Source organism: Podarcis liolepis (genome assembly GCF_965112155.1).
Source record: "Podarcis liolepis genome assembly, chromosome: 14".
Taxonomy (NCBI): Eukaryota; Metazoa; Chordata; class Lepidosauria; order Squamata; family Lacertidae; genus Podarcis; species Podarcis liolepis.
Window position 1 is genome coordinate 41114394 of NC_139569.1, and position 18525 is coordinate 41132918.

Sequence of the window (18525 nt, forward strand, 5' to 3'; positions counted from 1 at the left end):
ACTTTTGGGGGGGATCGACCAGTCGATCGCGGTCGGCCAGGTAGACATCCCTGGTATAGAGCAATTCATGACAAAATCCATAGTTTGGCCATTGCTCTCTAAAGCCTTGAAGCATGTGACGAAAGTCACATATTCCAATTAATCAAGCAGCGCCTCTGTGACCATGACAGTGCTTTCTACCTCATACTCCGAGATCTTGTTCTCCACAGTTCTCCTTAAGTGTCACAACATCCTATGGAACCTGTGCCAAATACCTAAAGAATTTACTACTCCCGTCCCATTGAAGAGCCTTTATGCTCGCGAGATTAAATACTTTCCCTTCTGCAGTGACTAAAGGCAGATTCTCACATACTCCATATCAAGCCTGTTTGCGTGCCTGCAACCAAGAAGCACCAGATTCAATGGACCACATTCTCTTAGATTGCTCTCTACACAGTAGACCTCACCATCTGATGCTGAGCAAAATCTCCGGCCCACAACTCCGAGAAGAAGCCAAATGAGGTTTCTCCTGGCAGATCAGGACAAAGATACCACTGCTCTGGTAGCATCCTTTTTAGCCACAATTTTACCCAAGGGTTCCCAACGGACTATCCCTTCGGGAAATAGACTGAGCGTAGCAGAATATCTAAGTGCACGCGACCACAGTGTGACTCTTTAACCCTCGACAGCTTCACCCTTGTCCCTTTAATTATCCCAGTGATTTGAAACGTTTTATATTGCGATGCCAATAAAGGCATTTGATTTGAAGGTATTTGATTTGAATGTAACATTCAGTTCCATACAGAGACAAAGAAGATGAGGGTTATTATCGTTTCATTTATTAGATTTCACCTGTGGTGCTGCTGTGTATTTAACAGCTCACCTGGTAGCTATAGGTAGCCAGAAATTCCATGCAAGCGAGTAAGAGGGCTCACGGAGGAAGGATAGATCGTTACATCCCTGAAACAAATACGTGCTCTTCCAAGCCAGTATTCCCAGCATGTTCTCATTTCTGTCTCAGTGATGTCTTCAGTGGCTTGGTAATGTACACAGAACGGGAGATGATCTCCAAGGATGTACTTTATGGGGAGCTGGCTTCAGGCACCAGGCCCACTGGCAGACCAAATCTGCATTATAAAGATGTCTGCAAACATGGCACGAGGGCTGGCAACATTAACCCCACCATGTGGGAATCCCTTGCAGATGTCTGCAGTGCATGGAGACAGACAGTCAGATTGTGTATCCACAGCAGTAACCAGAGGAGAATGACTGCTGGGGGCGGGGGGAGTGCAGACTGAAAAAACACCATGGTGCGTCTGTAACAGTGAAACCAGATGCCATCATCTGCTAGGGCTGCCATACGTTTGGGTTTTCCCATGAATTGGGCTGCAAAAATGGTGTCTGGGTGGATATTTTTTTTTGCTGAATCGGATTTTCACTTTTGGGGATATGGCAACCCTATCATCTGCCCCATCTGCAATAAAACATGTCTTTCCCATATTGGTCTCTACAGCCACAGCAGGTGCTGTGACTCTCCAATGGAGAGTTTATCCTCAATGGCATACTCTTCCATTGTCTCTCAAGACAGACAGATGTCAACACTGAGTCTGCACGAGCTGCAGAGGAAGGAAAGGGTCTTCCTTAACAATGGGAGTGCAGCTAGGGAATGGGGAGGAGAAGATGACATTCTTCTAAAGTCATCTTTTAAAGTGTGGGGGGAACAAATGACTCCATCCCTCCTCCACAAGTCTACTTGACGGTAGGTAGTTAAGAGGCTAGTAAACAATATATCAGTGCTGGCTGTGGAGGAGCAAGCCAGTGGAAAATTAAACAAAATTGCAGGCTATTAACTTTTGTGGGATGTAATCCACTGGGAGCAGTCAAATACAACATTCCTGGTTTTGCTAGAGTGGACATGCAAGGGAATGTTTGGTCCAGCCAGTCAAAACTTCCTGTTCCTCCTGGCCTGGAGCATCCCTTCTTTTGCATGTGACTAGTAGGTAGGTGTGTCCTTTCCAGACCTGGCAAAAGGCCAAGTCATGTAGCCACCTCCCTTCTTTTTCGTCCTGCCTGCTTCTTGCTTCACCTGGACTGCACGGCTGGCTGTCAGCCAGAAGTCCCTAGGTTATCTCCTGCATGGGGTAAACCTGTTTGTACATATTTGCAACTTTAAGCCTAAAGCCTGCCTTCAGGGATCATGCTGTGCTCAGCCTGATCGTGACTAAAACTACTTTTTGTTACTTATGAACAAGACTGTTGTGTCTTTATTCTTTTAGGAGGGATCAAAGGGGTCTTAACTGGAGTAATAGAACATATCTCAATCTGGGCAAGCCAGATTGAATTACTTATTATCTTATGAGACTCACATGAGTCTGCAACCAGCTTCTTGCTGTGTAAAGCCAGTGTGGTGTAGTGGTTAAGAGCGGTAGTCTCGTAATCTGGGGAACTGGGTTCGCGTCTCCGCTCCTCCACATGCAGCTGCTGGGTGACCTTGGGCCAGTCACACTTCTTTGAAGTCTCTCAGCCCCACTCACCTCACAGAGTGTTTGTTGTGGGGGAGGAAGGGAAAGGAGAATGTTAGCCGCTCTGAGACTCCTTAAAGGGAGTGAAAGGTGGGATATCAAATCCAAACTCTTCTTCCTCTTCTTCTAAAGGGGAAATGCACTCTGCTGTATAAAGAAACTTGCTAGTGCGAGTTAGGAAGGATAATATTAATCAATATGTCCTCTCCTGTCACCCACAACATTCTCACAACTTTAGTCTGCTGATATGTTTGGAGATGTAGGATTATGTTGAAGTCTAGTTCACAATGTGCATGTTTATCCTTTGAAGACTGCACCATCAACTAATGACTTGGATACCATCACAGATCTTACATTCCAGATAAAACTTTAAGGTCTTGTTTGTGTTTGTAGCCACTGCAATATATGTTGGGGCCTCACTTGTTCTTTTTCTCGGTATAAACATCTGCCACACAATGTGGATAAGATAAAGAAACTGTTGCTGTACGACAAATGAGTTGCAGCATGATGTTATAACACATACAAATATTAGATGTAATGCAATAGAACTTGTTTGGGTAGTCTCAGGCGTTCGTGAGACATCCTTAAGGCATCTCCATTTACCACAGGGCCATTTAATATGGCATTGATTAGTTTCTTTCATAGCTGCATAGCCTGGACCCAGAATTATTTCTGAAGTAAGCCATAATGCAGAGAGAAAGAGAGAGAAGGAGGGAGGGGGGGTGCCTCCAGGATTCACTCTGCCTTTACAAGACGTTATCCACATCTACACAAGCATTCTTCACAAATAAAGAGAAATTCTTCACCTAACGGAGGCTGCTTTGAAGTCATGCTCATTGCATGTGCAGTGCAAATAAAGAGCTTACTTGGAGGAGACTTTTAACTCCATCTCTAAAGCTGTCGGCTGCCACTGCAGCATAAAAGGCTTTCCTTTTGTTCTTTGTCAGCCAGGCCTGCTTGGTTGCCATGCCGCTGTTCATCTCTGTAACGCACAGCTTGCGTGGGCCCTGCGTGACACAATAATATATTAGGGAGAGGACTTTGTATTATGCATCGCACAATAGTGCGATTTTGAAGGAGTAACCGAATCTGCTCTGCGAGGGGAGGATGGAAAGAATGTCAAGGAAGGGGATAAAAAAACACACACACACATTTCCACAAAGGGTCTGCAGAGATTCAACCTTTTGAAATGAAACCTGCTGCCAACATCACTCATTTTCTATTTCAAGGAGGGAGTAAGCCTGTTAACACCACTTAGGTATAGTGAGAGCTGACAGAAACAAGTATGAAAATATAATTTGAGAAGTGGGCCCCGTAGCTCTTCGACAAGGGGCAGGAAATAGCATGGGGTTAACACCGTTAACAATCTAATGATCTACATTCTGGAAATAATTGTTTTCAATTGGCAAACCATTTAAATTTTTTTACATAGTGTTTATGCAGTAAAGTTCACAAGTTGGTATTTGGGGGGTGGGGCATGGCAGCCTGTTTTAGGAATGGTGATTGCCAAGTGGTGAGTGCCAACGCAACAGCTAGTTCACATGTCCATTCATCGAGTGCTGGACTAGGGACTCGGACAGCAGGGTTCAAGTCCCCTCTCAGCCATGAACTTGGGTGAACTTGGGCCAGTCACTTTCTCTTAGCCTGACCGACCTCACAGGGCTGTTGTGAGGATAACATGGGGAGGAGGAGAAGCATATATGCTACCTTGAACTCCTTCAAGGAAAAAATGGGATATAAATCAAATAAATAACAACAACAAAGTCAGTTCCCAGCAGCCTTGTTCTGTAAAAGATAAACATGTGCTTATCAAGCCCAGTTGCAGCTGGCTATGACTAAAAGCTTCAGGTGAATATTGCATTGCTTTTCCCAGCTTCTAAGGAAGACAGGGAAGTCCTACAAAAAGCACCACTTGGGACTGCATGACCTTTTTGCAACGGGCCTTAAATATATGCCAGGTTCCTTGACTGTTAGTTCCATTCTTAAATTCTGGATCCAGAATAAGGCAAATTGGATAATTTGCCATTGGAATAACTGGTTTGCAACATAGATTTTGACTATAAATTCTTTTTTCAGGTACAGCGTAAGTAGTATTCTTTACACGGGAATTGGGCTGGTGATTTTTTTAAAGACACCCAAGTACCGTATTTTTCATTCTATAAGACGCACTTTTCCCCCTTCAAAAATTAAGGGGAAATGTGTGTGCGTCTTATGGAGCGAATGCAGACTCCTTGGCTTCAGTGATAGCTACGCGAAGCCTCCGAAGCGCAGAGGGAGAGCTCCCCCGGCGCTCCGGAAGCTTCGCGTTGCTTTCACTGAAGCCGCCTGAAGCCCCTGGAGTGCAGTGGGAACTCCTGCTGCGCTCCGGAGGCTTCAGGCAGCTATCCGCAAGCCTTCGGAGTGCAGCAGGAGTTCCCGCTGCGCTCCAAAGGCTTGCGGATAGCCGCCTGAAGCCTGGAGAGTGAGAGGGGTCGGTGCACACCAATTCCTCTTGCTTTCCAGGCTTCGCTTCGCCGGAGAGGCGCTGCACAGTTTTCCCTCTCTGCGCAGTGCCCCTTCAGCGAAGGGGGAAGAGAAATGGAAGGGGCTCCATTTCTCCTGCCGCTTTGCTGAAGGGGCGCTGAGCAGAGAGGGGGAGAATTTTTTCCCCTGTTCTCCCCCTCCTATGGTCCGGTGCGTTCTATGGTCCGGTGCGTCCTATAGAGCGAAAAATACGGTAAGTGTAATTGTGCAGTCTTTCTGGGCATGACAGGAGTCCTGCTTGCAGCATACCCCTGTTTCATCGCTCTCTTCTTTTCCCAGTTACACATCTCAGAAGTTCATCGTGTCACATTTTTTATTTAGCCAACGAAACTAAGCTTGCGTTAAATCTCTAAAGAAGGAAGAAACCAACTAAAATGCTTACACTAGCACAACATGCTTATGTTAACTGTTGGTAGAAATAAAAATATATCAACACCCAAAAAAAACAACAACCGCTTGCTGATCTGAAACTCTTATAGATCCTAATTATGTGTCCCCACTGGAATAAGCAATAAAACTTCCATTGGCTTCAGCTGTGTAGGTCAACTGGGTGGAGGAAGAGCATCTAGCTCTCGCTTTGGACTGTGCAACAATCCTACCCTGTTTTAATTATTTAGGAACAATCTCATGAAAAAGAGCATCTCATGAAGCCTGCTGATACTGCCCTGCTATTTGAACTTGAGTCTAATATCTTTGAAAACAACATGTACCACACTAGTCTTCAAAACAGATGGCTATTGACCTTTTCTTTATTCCAGAGTGTATTCTAAAATTAGGAAAATTTAGCATTTAAGCCCGCATCATATAAAACCCATCTTGACTTACTAACCCCGTTTGGGGCTCTCTGGGTTGAGCAGTCTTCTTCTGAAGCATTCAAATATGCTTTGTTTGTGGTTCTTGGTTATATTTAGTTAAATAGTTTGTTCGCTTTGTATATTGTCTCAGACATTGGTCATGTAAGCTCCCTTGTGAGGCCCTTGTCAAGAAGGTAAGATTGCAATATTTTCAACAAACGAAATGGAAATTAAAGATATACCTGGAGGCTATTTGACATACCCTTGTTGGCAGGTGCTTGCCATACGTCAGGAAAATTCAGGTGTAAAAATGGTGTTGGGGGGAATTTTGCCGAACCGGCAAAATGTCAGGGGAAACCCGGATGTATGGCAATGTATGGCAACGCATTGGAAAAAGCAGCGGAATCATCTCAAAAAGCTTAAAATAACTATTTTTGGGGTAGGTTGCTCCCCAAAAGCTCAACAATGCAAGTTTGCTCCCCCAAAAAACTTAACAATTTTTGAAATATGGCAACACTATCCACACAGCAAGCACTTCATGGACAGCAATTGGACTGGGACTGTGCTTCTGCAAACTACCAACGGTAATGTTTTGTGACAGTGTGGGGGCAACCCACATCATGAACATACGGACACAGGAAGCTGCCTTATACTAGTCAGTTGATTGGTCCATCTAGCTCAGTACAGTGGTACCTCGAGTTACAAATGCCTCAGGTTACAAATGCTTCAGGTTACAAAGTCCGCTAACCTGGAAGAGTTACCTCGAGTTGAGAACTTTACCTCAGGATGAGAACAGAAATTGCGTGGTGGCGGCAAGGCGGCAGCAGGAGGCCCCGTTAGCTAAAGTGGTACCTCAGGTTAAGAATGGTTTCAGGTTAAAAATGGACCTAAGTTCGTAACTAGAGGCACCACTGTACTGTCTATGAGAATGGCAGCAACTCCAGGGTTTGATACAGGATATCCCCAGCCCTACCTGGAGATGCTAGGACCTTCTGTGTGCAGAGCAGATGCTGTCCCCAAGCCTCTGATTAAGACCTAAATTTCCACACAAAGCAGCTGCCATATCAAGTTGACTTCACGGGGGAAGGCATTTTCTGTAAAGCTCTCCTTAGCGCACGCTGGTTGAGCTTACCGTGTATACTTCACAACAGATGCAGAGACCATTGTTCTTTGTGAATGAATGTGCAATGTCTAACAAAGCTGGTCTCGTCATGGGTTCTCCAGTTAATACTATGCACTGAGGCCTGTGAAGGTGGAAAGAGGTACATTAAGTTTCGTGATGCATACATGCTCAGCAACCACTCACATCCAGCAGAGACCTTACCTGAAGTTTTTCACATGATCATCCACCGTAGTTAATTCCAATGCAGAGTCAATGGCATTAATATAGTATACTGCCTGTGATGATGAACCCCAATTTACATCTGTTGTGGATAAAAAAATATTTCATATTGTATCATCATTCATTTTTTCCCAGCCATCCTTTCTTGACAATCATGGGAAGAGATTGAGTTTTGTATGTAGGATGGTGAACAAATTCAGTGCATTTACTTTAAAGAAACTTCTAATAGCAGAACACTTTTTAAAAAGAGAACATCTTTGCTTTCTAGCAGATCTTTCTACTTAGTGTGGTTTACTGTGGTTCAAGTAATGATTTTAAAGAACAAGCCTGTGCATGACTACTCAGAAGTAACTCCCACTGACATTCACAGGTAAGTGTGAATAGGTTGGAAACCATGCAGTACTTAAGGAAAACGCAGGGGGAGAGAGTGAATTGGAATAGCAGTGACCAGAACACTGAGGCTACCATGTCACTAGCTAAGAAGCCACCTTTGCTTTCTTGTTTTGAGCCTGTTACCATAGCACCTGAGCGCACAGAACCAGAGCCAGGATCTGAGGCACCTAATGTGTCACATAGTACCCTGCTAGTCCAAGAGCACAGAGAGTGTGCCAAGCAGGGAATCGTGGAATGAAGGAGAAGGATTGGCCATTTAGGAGCCTCTAGTTCTCCAAAAAGGGATGTGGGTGGCGCTGTGGGTTAAACCACAAAGCCTAGGGCTTGCCGATCAGAAGGTCAGCGGTTTGAATTCCCGCAACGGGTTGAGCTCTCGTTGTTCGGTCCCTGCTCCTGCCAGCCTAGCAGTTCGAAAGCACATCAAAGTGCAAGTAGATAAATGGGTACCGCTCCGGCGGGAAGGTAAACAGCGTTTCCGTGTGCAGCTCTGGTTCACCAGAAGCGGCTTAGTCATGCTGGCCACATGACCCGGAAGCTGTACGCTGGCTCCCTCGACCAGTAAAGTGAGATGAGCGCCAGAACCCCAGAGTTGTCCACAACTGGACCTAACGGTCAGGGGTCCCTTTACCTTTACTTTTAATTATCCAAAAGGTGTAAAGCTTAGGACAGGTCCTTTACTAAATTTACCATATATCCTGCCCTTATGCCCAAAGGAGTCAAGATAGCTCACTAGGAGCTCTCCATGGTGCTGCAGCAACCAACTTGCCTTGCCCCGTGACTCCCAGAGGCAAAGAACAGAACATCCACCTTTTACTGTACAGTGGGTTCAAGATACGGGTTGGCTGCCAGTCCCAGACCCAAGCACCTTACTGTTGCATAGCATGAGGAGTGATTTATCTGGAAAGAAAGCTTCACGGCAGGTTCACCTCCAGGATATTATAAATAGTATTATTATAATATAGTTATGTTTACCTTGGCAGGACTTAAGGCTGCTTACAACATGCATATAGAAAATTTATAAAAACCATACCCATAATTATAATAAAAACAGCACAGCAGCAGCCCTTTCATTAAAAGCAGTCAGTTCCCAAAAGCTTATTTTAACAAGAAAGTCTTCACCTGCTAGCGGAAGGACTTATAGACTCAAGCAAGCCAATTCACTCTTTCATCCTGCATTTTTTGTTCCTTTTTTAAAAACATTGCATGGCAGAGCCACCCTCATCCATGGAATTAATTGCTATATTCATGTCATTTGCCTGCGTTGATAGTGCCATTATATAATTTAGTCAATAGGAGGCACTGTAATTAATTGCATCTTAGTGGAGTTGGGCGTTTCTTCTTCCTGCTGTGTTCTTATTAGAAAAATAGGGACAATAAAGTTCTTCTTTAGCTTCCTAACTGGGTCTTTCCTCCAAGCCTTCCACGACACTGCCTGATTTCCAGAGTCTTTAGACCCTCCTACCACCTGAGGCAGAAGTAAGAGCCATCAATAAAAAACAACAAAGGCACTCAGGATTTTAGCCGAGCTGTGATTGGGGAGGAGAATGTCTCCTGTTTCCCTAAGGTGAACAAAAGGAAGAAGCATAATCAGAAATTCTTAGCTTTAGCATTCACTCTGAACGCAGAAGTTTGTTCTTCAGTCAATGAACTATGTTAGTCCCGACTTTTCTTATCACTGCCCCCCAAATTCTGCAGCTCCTGGAAGCTCATAGGTAATAGATATAGCTATACAGGTTAAATACAGGTTAAATACAGATATAGATACAGATAGATAAATTCTGAATACCTAGGAGAGTCCCATAAGTATGCAGAAAAATCTTGTTTTTGAGTGGCCTCAGTTTGATATTGCTTTCAGACTGTGAGGCACTCAACTACCTAATTTCACTTGTAAAGGAAATGGGGAGGGTGTGTGTGTGTGTGTGTGTGTGTGTGTGTGTGTAGTGGTGGCTTTCCATTTGCTTTTCGTGTTTCATGTGACCCTGACACATGACAGTAGTATTTCCATGGTAGCTAGAAATATGTTGTTTTTACAGGAAAACAGAGACTCGTGGAAATTATCCCAGGTCTGAAAAAGAAGTATTAGAAGCAACCACCAGCATCTATTTTTTATCTTGCAAATACATACTTATTCAGACAGAAGGGTTTTTTTTTGCCCTTTGTTCATTTGGATAAGTGCATTTGTATTGTACATTTTGTGAAAATGTAGCACAAAGACTTCTAGGTTAAAAGCACAAAGAGAACAGGTGGTTTTAGCTGATGTGTTGCTCTGCAAAGGAAGAGCTGGGCTGTCCAGTTCATAAAAGCCTCATTTGTTTGAAGACACAGTTTTTCAGAAGCTGATGAACTGTCTCCTTGAGGAGACAGAAAGTGTCAGATGAAAGTGTCAGCAGCCACCCGGCAGATAGGATTAGGAATCTGAAATAGGATTGAATAATATTACCAAGTATTTTTAGGAATACATGTTTGTGTGTGTGTTTGTGTGTGTGTTTCTACTGGGGCTGGATAAGGAAGAGCTGGGGGCGCACGTAAGGAAGAGCAGGAGAATGGAGGCAGATTAGGGGAAAATTTAAAGCTGTATCATCCTTTTATATTCTAAAGTATATATCTGCTTATAATTACAGTGGTGCCTCGCAAGACGAATGCCTCGCACGACGAAAAACTCGCAAGACGAAAGAGTTTTTTGAGTTGCTTTGCAAGACGAATTTCCCTATGGGCTTGCTTCGCAAGATAAAAACGTCTTGCAAGTTTGTTTCCTTTTTCTTAAAACCGTTAATACCCAGGGTGCATTGCTTGATGAGGTGCAGTTGCGACTTTGCAAGACGAAAAATTCGCAAGACGAAAAAACTCGCAGAACGAATTAATTTCGTCTTGCGAAGCACCACTGTATCTTGAAAATATGGCAATTTCAAGTTCATATATTTAAACATGGACCTGCCTCAGTCTCGTAGAAGGGAGTAGAGAGTCCATTTTTTACAGCAAAAACAGTAGCTGTGAAACATTTCAACAATAAACAAGACTCTCTAATTATGGGGATCTCATTTTGACACGAGACTTTATCATCCTTGAGTTTTACACACCAGATCCACCCGTCTTCCATTCTTAAGCATTATCTCTCTTATTTTTCCACCCTGCCTTACCTGGCTTCTTGTACGTCACGTAAATATAAAGAAAGAGCTCGACAGCGTACGTGATGACAGCTGCCCACCAGTTGATGACGAACATGACTCCACAACACAGAATCGCTCCAAAAAGGGACACCCACATGTTGTAATACCTGAAAGCAGGTCTCCAACCTGCAGAAATCACAAATGGACTAAGTCAATATTAAGAAAGGCCAAGAAAATGGAAACTGTACCTACGAGATTAATGGTCTTGTTTGTTTATTAAATTTATGTATTGTGTTTGCATGAGGACATGCCCTAACTCCCCAAGTTGCTATTGTAGAGTGTGAAAGAGCGAGAGTGCAAGTCTTGTTTGTTGCGCTTGCCAATGGAAAGAACTGCTAGCAGAACACATGTGCAGCTGTAGGAGGAAATATACTTTGAGGTTGTTCCTAGAGATGTCATCCACTCTAGCACAGTGGTACCTTGGTTCCCAAACTTAATCCATTCTTAATCCATTCAGATTATGGAGTCCATTAGACTTCTGAAAAACGTTTACAAACCAGAACACTCACTCCCGGGTTTTTGGCATTCGGGAGCCAATTTGTTCGACAACTAAACTGTGCAAGAACCAAGGTACAATTGTATACTTAAAAAAAATAAAAATCAATTGGTGTCAAACTATATTTTCATGGTTTTGTAATTACTTAATCCATTCCGGGAGTCCGTTCAACTCCTAAAACCATTCGAAAGCCAAGGCACAGCTTCTGATTGGCTGCAGAAGCTTTCCGTTGGAAGCTGTGTCAGACCATAGCTGTCAAGCGTCCCTTATCTGGAGGGACAGTCCCTTATCCCAGCGCCATGTCCCACTGCTGTCCCTTATTGATGGATGTCCCTTAAATTTCCCGGGTTTCAAAGGAAGCAGCTCCTCTCCCTCCCTGCCGGCCAGGGAGGAGGGAGGCTCCAACTGTGTTTCTTGGCTGCCTGGCCCACCCCCCTCTGGCCTCCTCTCACCAGCCTCAGCCCCTGGGAGCCCCTCCCAGCTGGGACTGGAGGGATCCTTGGGCCCTTCTGCTGCCATCCTCCTTGTGGCCACCGAACTGAGCATCTCTGCCTGGGGCCTCCCCTCTGCCTGTCGCCGCTGCTCCCGCTCCCGCTAGGCCATACTGCGGCTGTGCCGCCGAAGGACCCGGATGAGATGGGCAGCCTGGCATGGCCTATGAATTGCTGAGGAGCCTTGAGAGGAGAGTGAGGGCAACCATAGAGAAAACAGTTCAGAGAGAGGAGGAAGAGGAGGAGGCGGAGGCGCGGGGAGGTGTTCCAAGGGCTACACGGGAAGGACCGCAAGCGCTTCTCCCATAGATTTGTAGTGGTAGACTAGCATAGATGGTCTGATCTGCGGGTTTACCTTGGGTGCTATTTCCCCCACCTCCTCCCGCCCCACCTGATGGAATTGAGAGCTGCAGATGGAGCACGAGAGAAAAGATACAGAACTGCAGCAGCATCTTCATAGCTTGGACTTCGTTTTGCATGAAAAGTGGTTGCTGCTTGTAGTTATTTAATGGCAGTGTTTCATCGGCTGGTGTCTTGAGCAGCAGCCTCTGGAAATGAAGGGCTAAAAACCGGTGCTGCTCTCCAAAATTATCTGGTCCCTTTTAACTTCGTATTTCAGCTGGTTGACTAAAATCCCTTATTTCGGCTGGTGGTCCCTTATTTTCAAGGCTGCTGGTCCCTTATTTTCAAATCTGTAAGTTGACAGCTATGTGTCGGACGTTCGGCTTCCGAAAAACATTTGCAAACCGGAACACTCACTTCTGGGTTTGCGGCATCCGGGAGCCTATTTGTTCGGGAGCCAAGCCATTTAAGTACCAAGGTACCACTGTACCAATAGCATTCAGAGGATACACAGTAATTGGTCCTGGGGTTCTTGCCGGGTTGGACCTAATCTGCAATTGTCTCGCTCTGCAGATAATTAGGGGAAGCCTGTCTTTTAAAACCTGCACTCTGATCAGGCAGCAGCATGAGCACTGATGGGAACAGAGTTAAGATATATATTTATGCCACCACTGTGGTTTCACCCATGCTGGAAAGATGAGAGCTTGTTTCTCTGCAGCTGAAATAAATGTCTCCATGTGGTATAACAAGCGATTTGCAGCTTGTCTATGACTAAAAGGGAAGTGGAGCTGTAAGCTCTGGCTTTCGCTGAATTGGCAGGGAGAGGATGCAAGTAAAGGGCACACTTTATTTATTTCCTTTGTGGTGGAGCACGATTATAACAGCCCCTGAAAAAGAAAATCGGAGTGATGGCCTTTCCTTCTAAAAATGATATGTAGCTGCCATTTATTAAACTGGTATTATTGAATAGCATTGTGGTATGTCAAAAAGGCACCAATATTGAGATTTGGCAATATGCAAAGCATATACATTTAACTGATTTTTTTTTAATAGATAATTTCTCAACTAAAAACTTAATAGTAAAAAAAAGACGATAAAATCAACTAATGGAAGATAAAGTTAGAGGATTTTAAAAATTATTATTAAGCGGTATGTATATCTTGCCAAACAAAAGAGATTCCATCTATATTTTGTTAATTTTCTTATGTCAACTGCTTTTTGATCTCCTTTTATTGCTATTTTTAATGACTATTTTATACCATTTTAGGTAAACCACTTGGTGTTTTTTCCAATTAAGTGGCATATAAATCTTGCTAAATAAATAAAGCAATAATGTATTAAACTTAAAAACAATTGTATTGAACTTAAAACTTCAATCTTTTTCATGCACCTGCGGATTGGATAATTTCCTCCACCTTTCTTTGATTTGCAGTGGGCTGTGACAATCCACACTTCCTCCAATCTTTACTAGACTAGAATTTAGACTTAAAAACTAGAGAGAAAGAGAGAGAGAGAGAGAGAGAGAGAGAGAGAGAGAGAGAGAGAACACTAGCCCTTTCCCTCATTTTTCCTTTTTCTTTCTTCAGCTTTCAAGTCTCAGTTCACAAAAATTAAGAGGGCATTTTGTTTTGGCATATGTGGATATAATTAGAGAAACCAGAAAATTTGAAAAAAAAACAAACAGGTTTCACCCTGTTTCCCCCTAAAGCCGTTTCCCCCCCCCCCCAGAAAAATTGGGAAAAAAACACCAGTTTGATATAGTTTTAATATTCCACACAAACTCCCCCCCCCCCAATTTTTCCAGGGGGAAAAAAGGCTTTGGAAAAAAACGGGGAAAAACTGCGCCCCCCCCCCATTTTCCCGTTTCCCTCCCAGGTCTTTTCCAGGCCTCTAGAGATGTACCGGAAACCATGTGAGAAAAGTTTATATAACTTGTTGCCTACCATCTGATGCAGTTCATCAACTTGTAGGATAATCTTCCCAGTGTTTAATAAACTAATTTTGTTGACTGGATTCAACTGGATTTGATGGGGTAACGTCTTGAATGCAAAACTTTAATTTCTTTTCTTTTAAGATATTTTGTTTAGCAACTTGAGCACCTTTGACAAAGAAGCATGGTTAAATAATAAACTGAGGGGAATTTGGGCTGGTGTGACTAGGTTTCACTTGGTAGACCACACGTTGTTCAACCTCGGTATTCCCTTTCTGTCTTCTTAGTCAGTTCTATCAATCTAAATAAATTGAATAGTTGTCCACTAAAGCTTATCTCACAATATATCAGATTAGGCTATAAAACAGTGGAATGTTTTTTTTCTAAAGTAGTGAAATATTTTGTCTTCAGCAAATGCAATACAAATCTGCCAGAAGTTCTTTTTAAGAAGGAAAATGATGTTGCAATTTATACACAAATAATAAAAAAAAATAAACACAACAGTGAATTTCTGGGCTGTCTTCCCACAAACTCAAGTTACTTGCCTACACCGGGGACTTCTATACATTATTTTGGAAATTGGCTAGAGTGTGCAATACAGGCAATAAGTTGCCGTCATAATGTTAGTGTCAGGACCACTTTCTCCTAACAGCACAATGGTTTGAAATACGACATACATGATAGATAGAGCTGAAAATAGAAAATGAAACACGAACCTGGAGATTTTGCATACGATGCATGGAAACAAGAGAAATTGATAAGCGCATACGAAGCCAGGAAGAAGTTGGAGATGATGGGAGCAATGGTGTTCAGCTCAGCTGTAGGGGAAAAAGAATCACAAACTAGATGTTAGCTGTGCAGGTATCTGAAGAGATTCGGTTTTAGATACTGGGGTCTATCAAGTTGATGGACTACGCCGAAATGGCAAAATTAGCTGGGAAGCTCAGGAATCAAGAAGACAATAAATTTAAAAAAGAATGGGAAATGTTTATAATGTATATATACACTTGTAATGTAACAGAATGTATAGATAACTTAGGAAGATGAGAAATTGGAGAAGTATTGATATGCAGTTGAAAATAGAATCAAAAGGACCCATGGATGGGATGGGGTGAAGTCAGGAGACTAAGAGCAATCTTGATATTTAGATTTTGTACTTTTTTATGTATGTCTATTTTTTCTTTTTGAAAATCAAATAAAAAGATTATATATAAAAAAAATAGATATTGGAGTCTGCTAACTGGGGCTGCTGGAAGCTGGAGCCCAGTTTTCCCATTCTCAAGGGCCACAGTTTTCCCGTTCTTGGGATAAGGTGTGTAAAGAATGGACAATTCCATTCATTATCTGCTTTTTCGTCTTTGGAAAAACTCCAGTACACTAGGTATCTTGGCTGTGGAAATTACTTTCTTTTCTTATATTAAAGGTGTATCTACCCTAGACCATGTTAACTGTCATGACTTCACCCAAACCATTATGGGAATGGTTGTTTGCTGAGAATTTGCTCCCTTAAGGTCTGCATTATTGCAGCTTTCCCTAACTGGTGGCCTTCAGACATTTTGGACTCCCGGGCAGCATGGCCAAGGGTAAGGGATGGTGGAAGCTGCGGCCCAATAATATTTGGAATACATTTGGTTGGGAAAGGCTACATAATTGAATAAACAAAGTGCATTAGTGTAATGTTTGGTGTGTCTTCAATGTCTTCACACACACACACACACACACACACACACACACACACACACTTATTTTCCTGCATATCCCTTGAGAAATGTTCAGGAGGGTTGCTTCACAGCAGCACGCAAAGGAACTACATACCAGTTTAGAAACTATTGTTATAAGATTTGATGAATTTAACAGCAATAATATTTGATGAATAAATTTAACAGCGGTAAATGCGTACTGTCAGGGAACTGACATCGGAGGGAGAGGCGAAGGGGAGGCTCCCAGATGATGCTGGCGAAGGACCCAGCAGCAGGGGGAGAAACAGCTCAGTAGAGGGGGAAGCCATTCAGCGCAACACCAGGGATGAAGGGGGGGGGGCAGACGGGGGAATTGGAGAGAGGGCTCCAGGACTCTTCACTGGACATCAGTGAGGAGAGCTCAGGTCCTCCGCTACCCACGCCTTCCCTGCGCAGAAGACTCCCGCGCAGTGAGAGGAGGAGGAGACTGGGTGTCAAACAACTTTTATGTTGGAAGAGGTTCGAGAAACGCCCACTGACAGATTCTGCCAGTGACTGAGGCAGCCACGATGAGAAGGGGCTGTGCAGTCAGAAAGGTTTAACAAGGCAAATTAACCGAGAAAGGCACCAGCTTACGCACGAGTAACTCATACCTATTACACGTACATACGTGTGTGTACACACACACACACACACACACACACACACACACATTGTGTATTTTGCATTTATTTTTATTTTGGGGAGTTTTTTAAAAAAAGGGGGGGGAACATGAATAAATCATGATTACACTTTGAATCTGGGGCAGAAGTATTTTGTATCAGAGTTAGTTTTACATCCAGTGCAGCCCCTCCAAATGCCCCTATTTTCCAGGGACGTCCCTGATTCCGGTTTGTGATTTGATCCTAGAATGTCCCACTTTTCCTTAGGATGTCCCTATTTTCACTGGAGAAATGTTGGAGGGTATGGAGTTATCTGACTCCCGAGCCGTCTGAAGGCAATCCTGTACAGTCGTACCTTGTTCCTCGAACGCCTTGTGAGTCGAATGTTTTGGCTCCCAAACACCGCAAACCCAGAAGTGAGTGTTCTGGTTTGTGAACGTTTTCTGGAAGCCAAATGTCCGATGCAGCTACTGCGGCTTCCGATTGAGTGCAGGAAGCTCCTGCAGCCAATCAGAAGCCATGCCTTGGTTTTTGAACGTTTTCGGAAGTTGAACGGATTTCTGGAATGGATTCCATTCAAGAACCAAGGTATAGGGAAGTTTTTTTAAAAAATGTTTAATGTTTTATTACGTTTTTGTATAAGTTGGAGGCTGCCCAGAGTGGCTGGGGCAACCCAGTAATATGTGTGGGGTATAAATAGTAAAATCATTATTATGGAATGGGACGTCCCTATTTTCATCGGAGAAATGTTGGAGGGTATGGCAATGCAGTTCTTAAATACATAAGGATTGTCAAGGCCTTTTTTTGTTTTGTTAGCATTCTCCTTAGAAGAGAGTCGACATGGTGTGCACCTAGATCAAAAAGCCTCTTTTGTGCAGTGAGAAAGCGTCATGTATTCAAAATAGGAAGCCAGGTACAAAATGAAACATTACAAGCTGCGATCGGTTATGATCAAATGAGAGGGATTGCAGCTGAAATCTCCCAGGAATCAGTACTGTGAACCTGATATGAAGGCAAGTTGAATTCGCTGTGCTAATGGTTTGGAACAGTAGGCCTTTGATTTGTGTAGACAGGTTTTTCAAAAACGAGACTTATGCTACATTGGGGGAAGTGCCTTGAAGGGCAATCGCTTGATTTCTTAAGGTATTGAGCTCCTTGAGGAAACTGCAGATACTGAGCGACTTTGACATCAAACAAAACCTTTACAAGAACAAAAAACTTCCTTGGGTTCACTTGTTTCACTCTATTCAGCTGACTGCCTGCCTGCTATTCCTGTTGGATAATGGGGATTTTGCCGCTGTCTGAATTCCTACTTGTCTTAGGCACCCTAGGCCTTTAAAGCTCTATTGTGCAAGCCTTATTTATCTAAAATGAGATGGATCTGCGACTTTTCAGTATATTTCCAATGGAGTCTTTGTGTCCTCATTTCCCTAGCCCAATTATGTTTACTGGTCCTTCCATTAGGATATATCCAGTGCTTTCCCCCTCAAAAAATGTTTAGGGGTACTCTCATTTTGACTCAAGAAAATCACCATTTTATAGTTCAAATCGGGAAAAATAAATACAGTAAATGGACAAAAGTACAAAGATTCACAAAATGTTTAGGGGTATGCCTCCCCTGGCGTCCCCCCCACCCCAGAGAAAAAGCACTGGACGTATCTGCTCACAAACCAGCAGAAGATTATTTTGTGCTGTCTGAAGCAACTCTGGTACATCACCAGTAGGTGACAACCAAGGACAGAGCTGGGGAACATGCGCTTGGACTTGCTTGTCAGAAAGTGGTGATGGAGGATATGACCTAGTTCTTACAAGTGTGGAACAGGTGTGGCACCTGTAGAAGCGACAGTTCCACCGATTGAAGTGGTCATGTGGGTGCACGTGGCGTTAAGATGTTCAAAGTGGTATCGTTGTGCATTAAATGTATGTTGTGAACGTGGCTTAAGAAAGGATTTTAGCAGGCTAATCTCAAGCAGTTCTCCTGACTTTGATCAAAGCTCTGAGCAGAATATGCGTTCGCAATCAATGTCAACAAAAAAATGTATGCCCTTCCTTTTTATACGTATGCCTTTTCCTTGCAATAGGTGGCGATTCTGTTTGCTTGCTTGTTTAGCCTAACAGTTGAAATAGCATTTTCTAGTGGTGGGGTTGTGAACAAATTATTTTTTTTGGGGGGGGGGTATTTAAACCAACATTTGTGAAAAAAAC

General features: G+C 43.4%; 2 protein-coding genes across 2 annotated transcripts in view; one reads left to right on the forward strand and one right to left on the reverse strand.

The window, feature by feature from the left end:
- The window catches only part of LOC310693470 (NAD(P) transhydrogenase, mitochondrial-like), a 963907-nt gene that overhangs the window by 796698 nt on the left and 148684 nt on the right, over nt 1-18525 (forward strand). The gene's annotated exons all lie outside the window — the stretch shown is intronic.
- Nucleotides 1-18525, reverse strand: part of SLC12A1 (solute carrier family 12 member 1) — an 82361-nt gene that overhangs the window by 19416 nt on the left and 44420 nt on the right. The window contains exons 15-19 of the mRNA XM_083476070.1: nt 14696-14797; nt 10691-10846; nt 7143-7242; nt 6951-7062; nt 3368-3508 (exon numbers count right to left, since the gene is read on the reverse strand). Coding sequence (XP_083332196.1) covers nt 3368-3508; nt 6951-7062; nt 7143-7242; nt 10691-10846; nt 14696-14797 — 611 coding nt within the window. The remainder of the gene's footprint in view (nt 1-3367; nt 3509-6950; nt 7063-7142; nt 7243-10690; nt 10847-14695; nt 14798-18525) is intronic.